The sequence below is a fragment of the Diadema antillarum genome, unplaced genomic scaffold (assembly GCF_040938485.1).
Source record: "Diadema antillarum isolate AM-2024a unplaced genomic scaffold, OU_Dant_1.0 seq00000710_RagTag, whole genome shotgun sequence".
In the NCBI taxonomy this organism is placed as follows: domain Eukaryota; kingdom Metazoa; phylum Echinodermata; class Echinoidea; order Diadematoida; family Diadematidae; genus Diadema; species Diadema antillarum.
This window is the reverse complement of record NW_027271614.1, coordinates 387,586-397,780: the sequence shown is the minus strand read 5'-3', so window position 1 is coordinate 397,780 and position 10,195 is coordinate 387,586. Positions and strand designations below refer to the sequence as shown.

Genomic DNA, 10,195 nt, shown 5'->3' with positions numbered 1-10,195 from the left:
AATTAGTGGAAGGTCTTGGCTTTAATAATCAACTTCTTGAAGAAACTCAGAATGACGAAGCTTGGTCGATGATTAAAACAAAAATGTTAGGATGTACTGGTTTACTGACTTTATAAACTGGTGGACAACTTCACACAGTTTTGATAGATTTTCCGAAGCTTTTACCTTGAAGATGTCAAATTGTTTCTGATTACAGGCCACTTACTGATGCAGAAATTCAGCGTAGAAGGGAGGAGGCAAGGAGGAGGCATGCAGAGAGAAGAGCAGCTGCAGAGGAAGGAGGAGGAGAGAAGGGAAATGTTACCAGCTCCACATCAACTCCAAGTATGTGCAATTTGTATTTGTCCATAACTTATCATGAGTGTGGCAGGCATAACATTGCAACATTGTCCATATACACAGTAACTTCAAAAGTATTCAAAAAAGTCTGTCAGAGTTATGTGATGTATGAGAATGATAAAGTCTTAATCTCACTTTCTGTTGCTCATGATGTGCGTTGAAAGGTATAATGAGTAATTGTATTTTTCAGTATCTGGATGAGATACTGCAGAGCTGTTAACTTAATTTGCTCAGTGACTTTTGATGATGGTCACTATTAACATAGAGAGTAAAATATGTGTTGTGATTGCTTAGATTGCATCATGTGATTGTAGAAAAACTTCAGTATAGTAGACGGCCGTGCCTACGCTTTATCAGAGATTCGCACAGCGAGGGACGTAGTAGGACAAGGCTAAGCATTTCAACGTATGCACACATAGAGCACTGGACGCAGAATGTAACAGTTTATTATACGCAAGTCTGCTCTGCAATACACATACGCGGCTGTAGCTAGGCTGTACGTAAACAAGGTCACGGTTAACTCTGCATGCAAGAAATCGCTGTAGGCCTTGGGTGAGTCTAATATTAGATCTAGGGCCTAGAGGTACAAAAATACATATAGATCGAGGGACCTATATTTATACCCCCGCCAAACGAAGTTTGAAGGGGGTATATAGGAATCAGCGGACGGTCGGGCGGTCGGGCGGTCGGGCGGTCGGTCCGTTGCAAATCTTGCGTCGCGAACTACTTCCTCAGTTTTCAACCGATTCCCATAAAACTTGGCACAGATGTGTGCCTTGGGTTGTAGATGTGCAAGACGTATTTTTTGACAGTACCCAAAAGTATGTTGCCATGTTAACGGCATATTATGGGCAAAAATGGGTACAAATCTTGCGTCGCGAACTCCTCCCACAGTTTTTGATCAATTTGTATGAAATTAGGTACAGATGTTCATCTGAATATGTTAATGTGCAAGACACATATTTCCGCAGTGGCAAAAAGTGCGTTGCCATGGTAACGGCATGTTGGTAAAATATAGGGCAAAATGCTTCATGGCAAAACTGCTTCATCAGTGTTCTTCCAATTCTCATGGAATTCATATTGAATGTTTGTCTTAGGATATAGGTCAGCATGACACATTTCTTGACAGTGACAAAAAGTATGTTGCCATGGTAACAGCTCACATATTATGAGCCAAAATGATGGAAAATTTTGTGTTGCAAACTACTTCCTCAGTTTTTGCCCAATTTCCATGAAACTTGGTACAGATGTGTGCCTTTGGTTGTAGATGTGCAAGACCCATTTTTCGACAGTACCCAAAAGTACGTTGCCATGGTAACGGCATATTAATGGCAGAAGATCAAGGAAAGATCTTGCGGATTTAACTACTTCCTCAGTTTTTTGACCAAAGCTTATGAAATGTTGTTTGGGGGGGTATAACCAGTTGCTGTAGCGACATTTCTAGTTACTACTACAATTAGTGCATGCTCTATTGATGCACCAGTACTGGACTATAGAACTCCAAATACTAAATTATCCCTCGTGCAGTTCTATTCACCTTGGCCTGTGGCCTCGGTGAAACAAAACAGCACTCAGGATAATTAAGTATATGTCGTTTCTACAATCCAGTATAGTGCATCATAAAGCATGCCCTATTTGTATAACATCTTTAAATGTCGGCTTGATACATTATTGTGAAATTTGTGTGAAGTCATGTCAGTTAAAATTAGTATCACATTGTGATATGTTTACTTGATTTTTTTTTATACTGGAAATGAAACCACTGTTTGTCTTGTCAAGCATAACTGAGAAGTTCTGCATTTATAGCTCTTTATGCTTCATGTATTGTAGCCTTTTACAGATATGTATGGTACATGTATATCTGCGTTTCTTTCCATAAATTCAAAGGAGTTGGGAGTAAGTGCTTATAGTCAGTGGCAAAGGTGTATAATGCGGTAAAATATATAGTCGCAATGATTTCTCTGTTGTTTTTGTTGAAGAAGATACTCCTGAATTAGCAGAGTCCTCCGTGATCCTCAACAGAGACTCGGGATCAGACACCAAGTCACCGGCCAGCGAGTCTGGGGAGACGTTCCTGGCGTTTGCCCGGGTCTTCAGTGGGACAATCCGCAAGGGGCAGAAGCTGTACGTTCTAGGGCCCAGGCATGATCCCCAGAAGGCTCTGACTGAGGTATGTGCGCATTGCATATTTGGTTGTATCCCCCTATGTTGTTGTTGTTGTTGCAAAGGGAGGTTTGCTGTTGAAGTTGGCATTCCAATGCTCTTCCACATCGAGCTATTGCTGTACTACATGTTCATGCCATCCTTGGGATTTTTCAGTTGGATGTAACGAAATCCAATCCAGTAAGGCATTTCTTTTTGTCTATTTGGCTGGGACAAAGCCAACTGCTAGTTCATTTGTCTTTATAGAACTGATCTTACGTGATTAGGTCCAAGTAGACTTGTAAGAGAAGAAGTTTGTTCCAAAGTCATATATATTTTTGCAAGATACAGTGCTCACTGATATTTGGGAATTGCTTTTGCAGGATCACCGCTTATGTTCAGTGAACTGATAATGATATTATTTTCACTGCTTGATCAGAACTACAACCCACGAATGACAGGGATATATTTTGGCTGAAACACTTCCGTGTTCCCTCGTTAATGTCCCAAGGTGATAACTAATTTCTCCCTTTTCTGCACTACCAGATGTCTGAGAATGGGGGTCAGCTTCCAGAAAACTCTGAGTGCCGTAAGCACATTGCAGAGTTCATTGTCGACAGTCTCTACCTCTTGATGGGCAGAGAGCTGGAGCTTTTGGAGGAAATCCCAGCTGGAAATATTCTAGGTGAGCATCTGTGTGTGTCTGTGTCTGTTTGCTTGTCTGCCTGTCTTTTTGTTTCTCCATGAATTTGTTCTTTCTGTAGTCTGTAACCTGTCCTTTGCAGCAACTCACAGGAGTACATTTAGTTAATTTTTATATATTTTTCTGCAATTATCATCTATTGATTACTATTTGTCAACAAGATTGATATTCAGTGTAACCAAGAACAAGACACAGTCAGGTTAGGATTACATGAAGAGATATGCATCTGTTGAAATATGAAATTTGTTGTTACTACAGTAACAACTGGTGCCCTCTATTGATTGGTTGTTGCCTAGCTTGGGCAACTGTTACTGAGGATAGTGAGGCGTAAATGCCATGAAGTGCTTAGTTCACCAGAGCTCTGATCTCGACCATCTACACATAATGCTTTGCAATTGAGAATTACTTTATTTTACAAAATGTACATTTTCTAGCAATTATACATGCAAATTGCATTTTTTTTTGTGTTGATAATAATTGTTATGATTATCATTATTATTGTCATTATTACTGTTATTATCAATATCATTTATAGTAGTAGGACTGATAGTTGTAGTGGTAGTATCATCATCATCATCATTTTTATCACGATTGTTTCACTCATAAAGGTATTGGAGGACTTGAAGATATCGTGCTGAAGTCAGCCACCATTTCCAGCACCATTGCCTGCCCAGCCTTCACAGACATGACCTTTGCAGCCCCTCCTATTGTCAGAGTGGCTGTGGAACCTAGGCATTTAGGTAAGTGATCTGACTATGAGAACTGCTGTTTGGAGTTGGGATTTTATACTGGGTACACAACCTTACAAAACCCCTAGAGCAATCTCCTTGGCATTTTTTTTATTGTTTTTTAATACAAAAGACATCAAATATGTTTTACACAAGAAAAACTGAACAAAAAAAATTATTCCTTTAAGAAAAAAGACTTGAAAGCTAAATATCTAGTCTGATATTTCTTCAGTTTCATCACACAAACAATTACTACCCCCAATCAAGTATACTATGAAATGATTTCATTTATAGTCTCTGTGCTTCGACAGTACTGTGGCGTGTTTTCTAACCAATTAAACTACAAGCTGTTAGAAACATACAATTTAAATAATATACCTTGAATCCCCAAAGATAGAGATTTTGATGCACTATTCTCCCTTTGTCATTTTTTTTCTGTTTTTAAATGTCTCTCTGTATCTTTTCATAGACCTTCCTTCATTTCTAGAACTTTTAAACAGTGCAAGAATGTAGATGACTTGTTTGTATGTTCCATTATTGTATTCTGTACATGATAGATAGATGATTTTATCTGCTTCCTGAGGTGATAAATGACCTCTTTCTGATCCATCAAAATGTGGAGAAAATGCCATGTTAGGACTCAGTTTTGCATATCCAATTTCTGTTCACAGTTTGAGGTCTGCAGTTTGGAGGAGTGAAGAGTTTATCTAGGTGCTGATATATTTAGATTGCTGGAACTGGGAATTGCATCGTTTTTTGCTTATTTGTTTGCTTGTTTGTTTGTTTGTTTGTTTGTTTGTTTGTTTGTTTGTTTGTTTGTTTGTTTGTTTTTAAATCTGTGTCCCTGTAGCATATGTAGTGAATAGTTATGATAGTTTCCCATATTTTGTGTGTGTGTATTTTTTTTTAATCTTTTAGCTGACATGCAAGCCCTGATTCAAGGCATGAAGCTGCTGAACCAAGCAGATCCCTGTGTAGAAGTCTTCCTACAGGAGACTGGTGAACATGTTATCGTCGCAGCTGGAGAGGTCCATCTAGAAAGATGTCTGGATGACTTGAGAAAGAGGTGGGTACTCACCAGTCTCTCATAACTGGGAGTACATACTGTAGATAAACTTGAATGATGTACTGTAACAGAGTACAGTGGTAGATGGAATCCAAGCCTACTCAAAATACAGCTCAATCAAAATATTCAGGCCAATGAGAAATACCAGAATTGAGACAGATATTTGTGTTTGTCCATCAGCTTTTAATCAAACACCTTTGTCTACCTTTTTTATGCCTCCGCAACGAAGTGGCCGGAGGCATTATGTTTTCGGGTCGTCCGTCCGTCCGTCCGTCCGTCCGTCCGTCCCGTTTTGTTTTTGTCGATATCTCAAGAACCGTGTGGTGGTTTTACATCAAACTTGGTATGAGGGTATATCTTTGGGGGATAATACTCTGTGTGGATTTTAGGGTCACAGGGTCAAAGGTCAAAGGTCACAGGTTATTTTGTGGAAAAAAAAATGAAATTTCATGTTTTTCTCCATATCTCGCAAATGGTTCAAGGTATCTTCATGGAACTTAGTATATATGCTTGTACCGATGGGCAGTGATTATCTAGGGAAGTTGGGGTCATTGGTCAAAGGTCAGGGGGTCAAAGGTCAAGGTCAACTCCTCAAAATATCACTACTTTCCTTAAAATGCAATATGCCTGAAGTTTTTTTTTTTTTTAAACTTGATGTATGGCATGTATTACCCAATATATATTTTGGGGGAAGTTTCTTGCCAAAAGGTCAAAGGTCAAAAGGTAAAAGGTCAAGTGAAAGTGCTAAATTGCACTTTTTCCTCCATATCTCGAAAGTAACTCCAGGTATCATCATGAAACTTACATATTTATGCATGTTCAACCTAACAGTGATTCTCTTTGGAACTGTGAGGTCAAAGGTCAAAGGCCAGGTTTAGATAATGCTATTTTCCCATTTGATACTGAAATTATACTTTTTCTCAATACCTTGAAAATTACTCGATGCATAAACTTATAAAAGGGTCAAAAGTCAAGTAAAAATCATCAGTTCCCCAATTACCTGCACTCTGTCATTTTAATCATTCATCCAATTGAACCTAGTTCTAGGAAAGTGAACATTCAGCACATTTGTGTCAAACCTGTCATTTTAATATTTTGCCAATTGTGTGAAACTGTCATCACACATTGTCAAGACATTGTACTATAGACCTATTAGGAGAACCATGAATTATGGCGGAGGCATATCAGTAGCCGTAGCGATATATCTAGTTTTTTCTCAGAATCGTTCTTTATAACCTACTCCATCATATACTACAAAATAAATGACATAGAGTAAACAACCCTGTTTGCGGCAGGCCTTGTACAGGTTGCCTATTTGTGGCAGGGGCCGTTTCATTCATTGATGAAAAGGCCTAATCAGGTGTCACTTCCCATAACACTTGCGAGTAACTCCTGCTTGTGTTTTAAAGTGGGACTAGGCACACATGAAGTTCATTAGCTTTTTTATCGATGAATGAAAGTGCCTCTGCCAGAAAAAGTCACCCTGCTGCAAACAGGGTTGTTTACTCTACGTCTACTTGTGAATGAGTTTGCTGTTTCCACCCATTTCTTTGTAGGTGGTTCATAGAGTTTATTCATCCTATTCCATGACTCCGTGTAGGTTCCCTTCCATATTTTTTTTTTTACTTCAAATGTAAACATGACATACTCTTGACTAATTTAAGTGCATTCTGCAACTTTGATTATGATGGAAAGTTCATTCTGTATACATAAGATTTTAAAATAATTTGTACTATCGCTTGATCTGTAGATGTGTGTTACAAATGTGAAAGTTAGAAAACCTATAAACTAGGTAAATAAAGTTTAAAAACTTTATTTTGCTTCTCCCCTAAGGTTTGCCAAGATTGAGATAACGGTATCTCCTCCCATCATTCCGTTTCGAGAGACCATCATTCCCCGTCCCAAAGTGGACATGGTCAATGAGGTCATCGACGATGTCAACCAGATTCATCGGAAAATATCCTCACTGGACATCGACGACGAGGGCTTCCAAATCTTCAAGAACGGTCTCCTGGAGATTAAGACGGCAGACAAGGCGTGTCTCTTCCACATCAGGGCAGTGCCTCTGCCGGAGGCGGTGACGGCCATTCTGGAGGAGAACCCTGAACTCCTCCGGATTCTGGATCACCACGTGGCATCCACTCTCTCCAGGAAGCAGGGCGACCAGACCAAGGATGCGTCCCTCGCCGAGATGACTGTGTCCAGTCTACGGGAGCTGAAGTCAAAGCTGGAAGCCGCCTTCCAGGAAGCGGGAAAGAAGTGGAAGGGTTGCCTGGAGAGAATATGGGCATTCGGCCCTCGCAGATGCGGTCCCAACATCCTGGTGAACAAGACGGAGGACTACTGCCGAATGTCCATGTGGAGCTGCCTGGATGAAGGCAACGTTCCAGAGGACTGCACCCTCCGCGAGTTTGACAACAGCATCGTGAGTGGCTTCCAACTGGCCACCCTGGCCGGTCCAATCTCTGAGGAACCGATGATGGGCGTGTGCTTCATGATCGAAAAGTGGGAAATGGAACTAAGTATAGCCAGGAGTGGATGGTCGGAAACCAAAGCTCCTAAGAGAACTAGAAATGCAGAAAGCAATGTCAATTCAGTGAGTGATAGGACCTCAGAATTACAGGGTGCAGGAAATAGAGACTCCAAAATGGGTGGCTCTAAAGATAGCGCACAATCCAATAATGACGGAAATTCTTGTGACATTCAGAACAACTCCTTGGTAGGCAGAGAGGATACAGGTCTATCCAGAAGTGATAAGAGGATTGAGTCTCGTGGAATTGAGATTTGGGAGAGGCAGCCTGCATCTCCTCTTACAAGCCCCACCCTCTGCTCAGCAACCGTCGGGTCACCACCTGTTGGATCTCCACCCATTGGTTCCCCTCCCTTCGGCTGCCCCATCCCCCTGAGCCCGGGAGTCCAGGATCAGCAGCAGACCAGTTCCTGGGTGTATGGTCCCCTCTCGGGTCAGGTCATCTCCACAGCAAAGGAGGGCTGCCGCATCGCTTTCCAGACCCAACCGCAGAGACTTATGGCCGCCATGTACAAGTGTGATATCCAAGCCACTGCTGAGGTTCTTGGTAAGCAGAACTATTGTAAAAGTGGAAATTTTTGCGGTGTGGAAATTTCGATGCATTTCGTGCGATGCGAAACTAGGGCAAAAATAAAAGCAAGCAAATATTTTTGCTTGTTATATGAGCCACTATTTCATGTTTTGTTTTTGCATAATTGATAACACAAAACTCATCTATACCTGGGCAAAGGAGAAAATACTCGAGCGCAAAGATTTCCACTTGTACAGTACTTCTCAATGATGTTCCTCTTGTATACGACCACAGAAGCCACTACAATTAGCCATTCAAAGGAGATCTTTTAGACTTTTCATTTATATGCCATTACAAGGTACATTTCACATTGTTTGATAGAAGAGATGTCATATGATTCGATTGGTCTTACTCACAGACTGTTCTTGCATTCCGAGTTGTCCTTTCTGTGTGACACGTTTAATGCTGCAATTTTGATTGAGAAAGGTTAAGCAAATGATGTATCAATATGCAGTATAATGGTGTCTGTAATCTGTTTCTCTTTTTAGTTTTATCTTGATTCATCCGATATTGTCATTTAGCCACTGCATGTGTATGCAATCAGATGATGTCCATAAAGTGCCTTTTCTTTGATTCATGTGAATATTGCTTCATACTGTGATCTGTGCCTACTTGTAAGAAAGAAAGGAACCACAGATCAATGCATGCTCATGCATTGGTCGATCATCTGTGGTTATTGTTGGTTTTCATAAATGCAAGCAAATGCGCTGTAAGACAGGTTTTCTGTAAGGTTTTCCCCTGTTGCATAGAGATATAAATGTGAACCCATTTCTACATCGTGCCCTGACATTGCAATCCACGGTTTGACTCTCGGCAGGGCGCATGTATGGAGTGGTCTCCAAGCGCAACGGCCGCATCCTCCGCGAGGAGATGAGGGAAGGCTCGGACGTCTTCGAGATCACGGCCGTCCTGCCGGTGGCAGAGAGCTTCGGATTCGCCGAGGAGATCAGGAAGCGGACCAGTGGTTTGGCCAGTCCCCAGCTATTCTTCAGCCATTGGGAGGTAAAATAGCTAAAAAATCAATGCACTGTTTGCATATTCAGCCATTCCTCAGCTCCAGGGATTATTTTTTTTTTCCCCCAACCCATTTTATATTGGAGTGCCAGGGAAAACTCTATCAAGATATATCCGTATATCCACATTTACATTTACCATCTTACGGAGTATTTTAACATATCAAACCAAGTGTTGTCCTAACCAGTTATGCCTGTTGCAGCTTTGGTACTTATCTTGAATATTCCAGGTAGCGGGATCATGTGGCAAACTTGAAACATTGCTGAAGATCCAGCTGCGTGAATATTCAAACATTCTGAAGTTCTCTAGTTGCTGTGCAGGTGGGAGCCTTTTCTATGTGCCTTGTCCACCTGTAATACAAGTGAGGATACAGATGGATGTGGTGCTTGTTACACATGGCAATAACTGTGTGGTCATATCTTCTTTTTGTCCTCGACTGCCCCCAGGTGGTGCCAAGCGACCCCTACTGGGAGCCGTCCACCGAGGAGGAGCTCCTACACTTTGGAGAGAAGGCTGACTATGAGAACCAGGCCAGGAAGTACATGAACGGCGTGCGCCGCCGAAAGGGGCTGCACGTGGAGGAGAAGATAGTGGAGCACGCGGAGAAGCAGCGAACTCTCAGCAAGAACAAATAGCGACCTCTATCGTTGTCTTACATACAACATGTGCAAGTGCAATTACATGTAAATGTTTGTCAGGTAGCCTACAACATGTGGAATCAGGTGGCCTACAACATGTGGATGCAGGCGTGGGAAGACTACTTAGAAAAGGAATTGGACAAGAGAGACTAAATGTCATAGTCAACCTTGTGAATAAGTGGAAAGTTCCACCAAGGCAAAGCTCTGTGAAAGTCATGACTGTATCCTAAATGATGGTTTGGGTGGGATACAAGTCATGTGGAAACATCACATAAGTAGAAACCTTTGTTTCTCATACCAACAGATTGTAAGGTTAACTGAAAGTTTTTATTCCATAAATTGCATTAAGCTTCATGCAACCTTACATTTGTCAATATGGGTACTTAAACTTAGAAGCTGTGACATATTATTAAGAAATGCATTCTCAGGATATATGTTTGGGGTTAGAACATGAGAACTTTAAG

The 10,195-nt window shown here is 41.2% G+C and overlaps 1 protein-coding gene across 1 annotated transcript; it reads left to right on the top strand.

The window, feature by feature from the left end:
- Positions 1-196: 196 nt before the first annotated feature.
- Positions 197-9,949, top strand: LOC139737860 (elongation factor-like GTPase 1; the record flags this gene model as incomplete). The annotated part of the gene is made up of 8 exons (XM_071648529.1): positions 197-328; positions 2,362-2,509; positions 3,028-3,166; positions 3,793-3,924; positions 4,831-4,978; positions 6,812-8,055; positions 8,897-9,081; positions 9,540-9,949. Coding segments are annotated over 8 exons (2,317 nt in total), but the record flags the coding sequence as incomplete, so codon positions are not given.
- Positions 9,950-10,195: the final 246 nt, after the last annotated feature.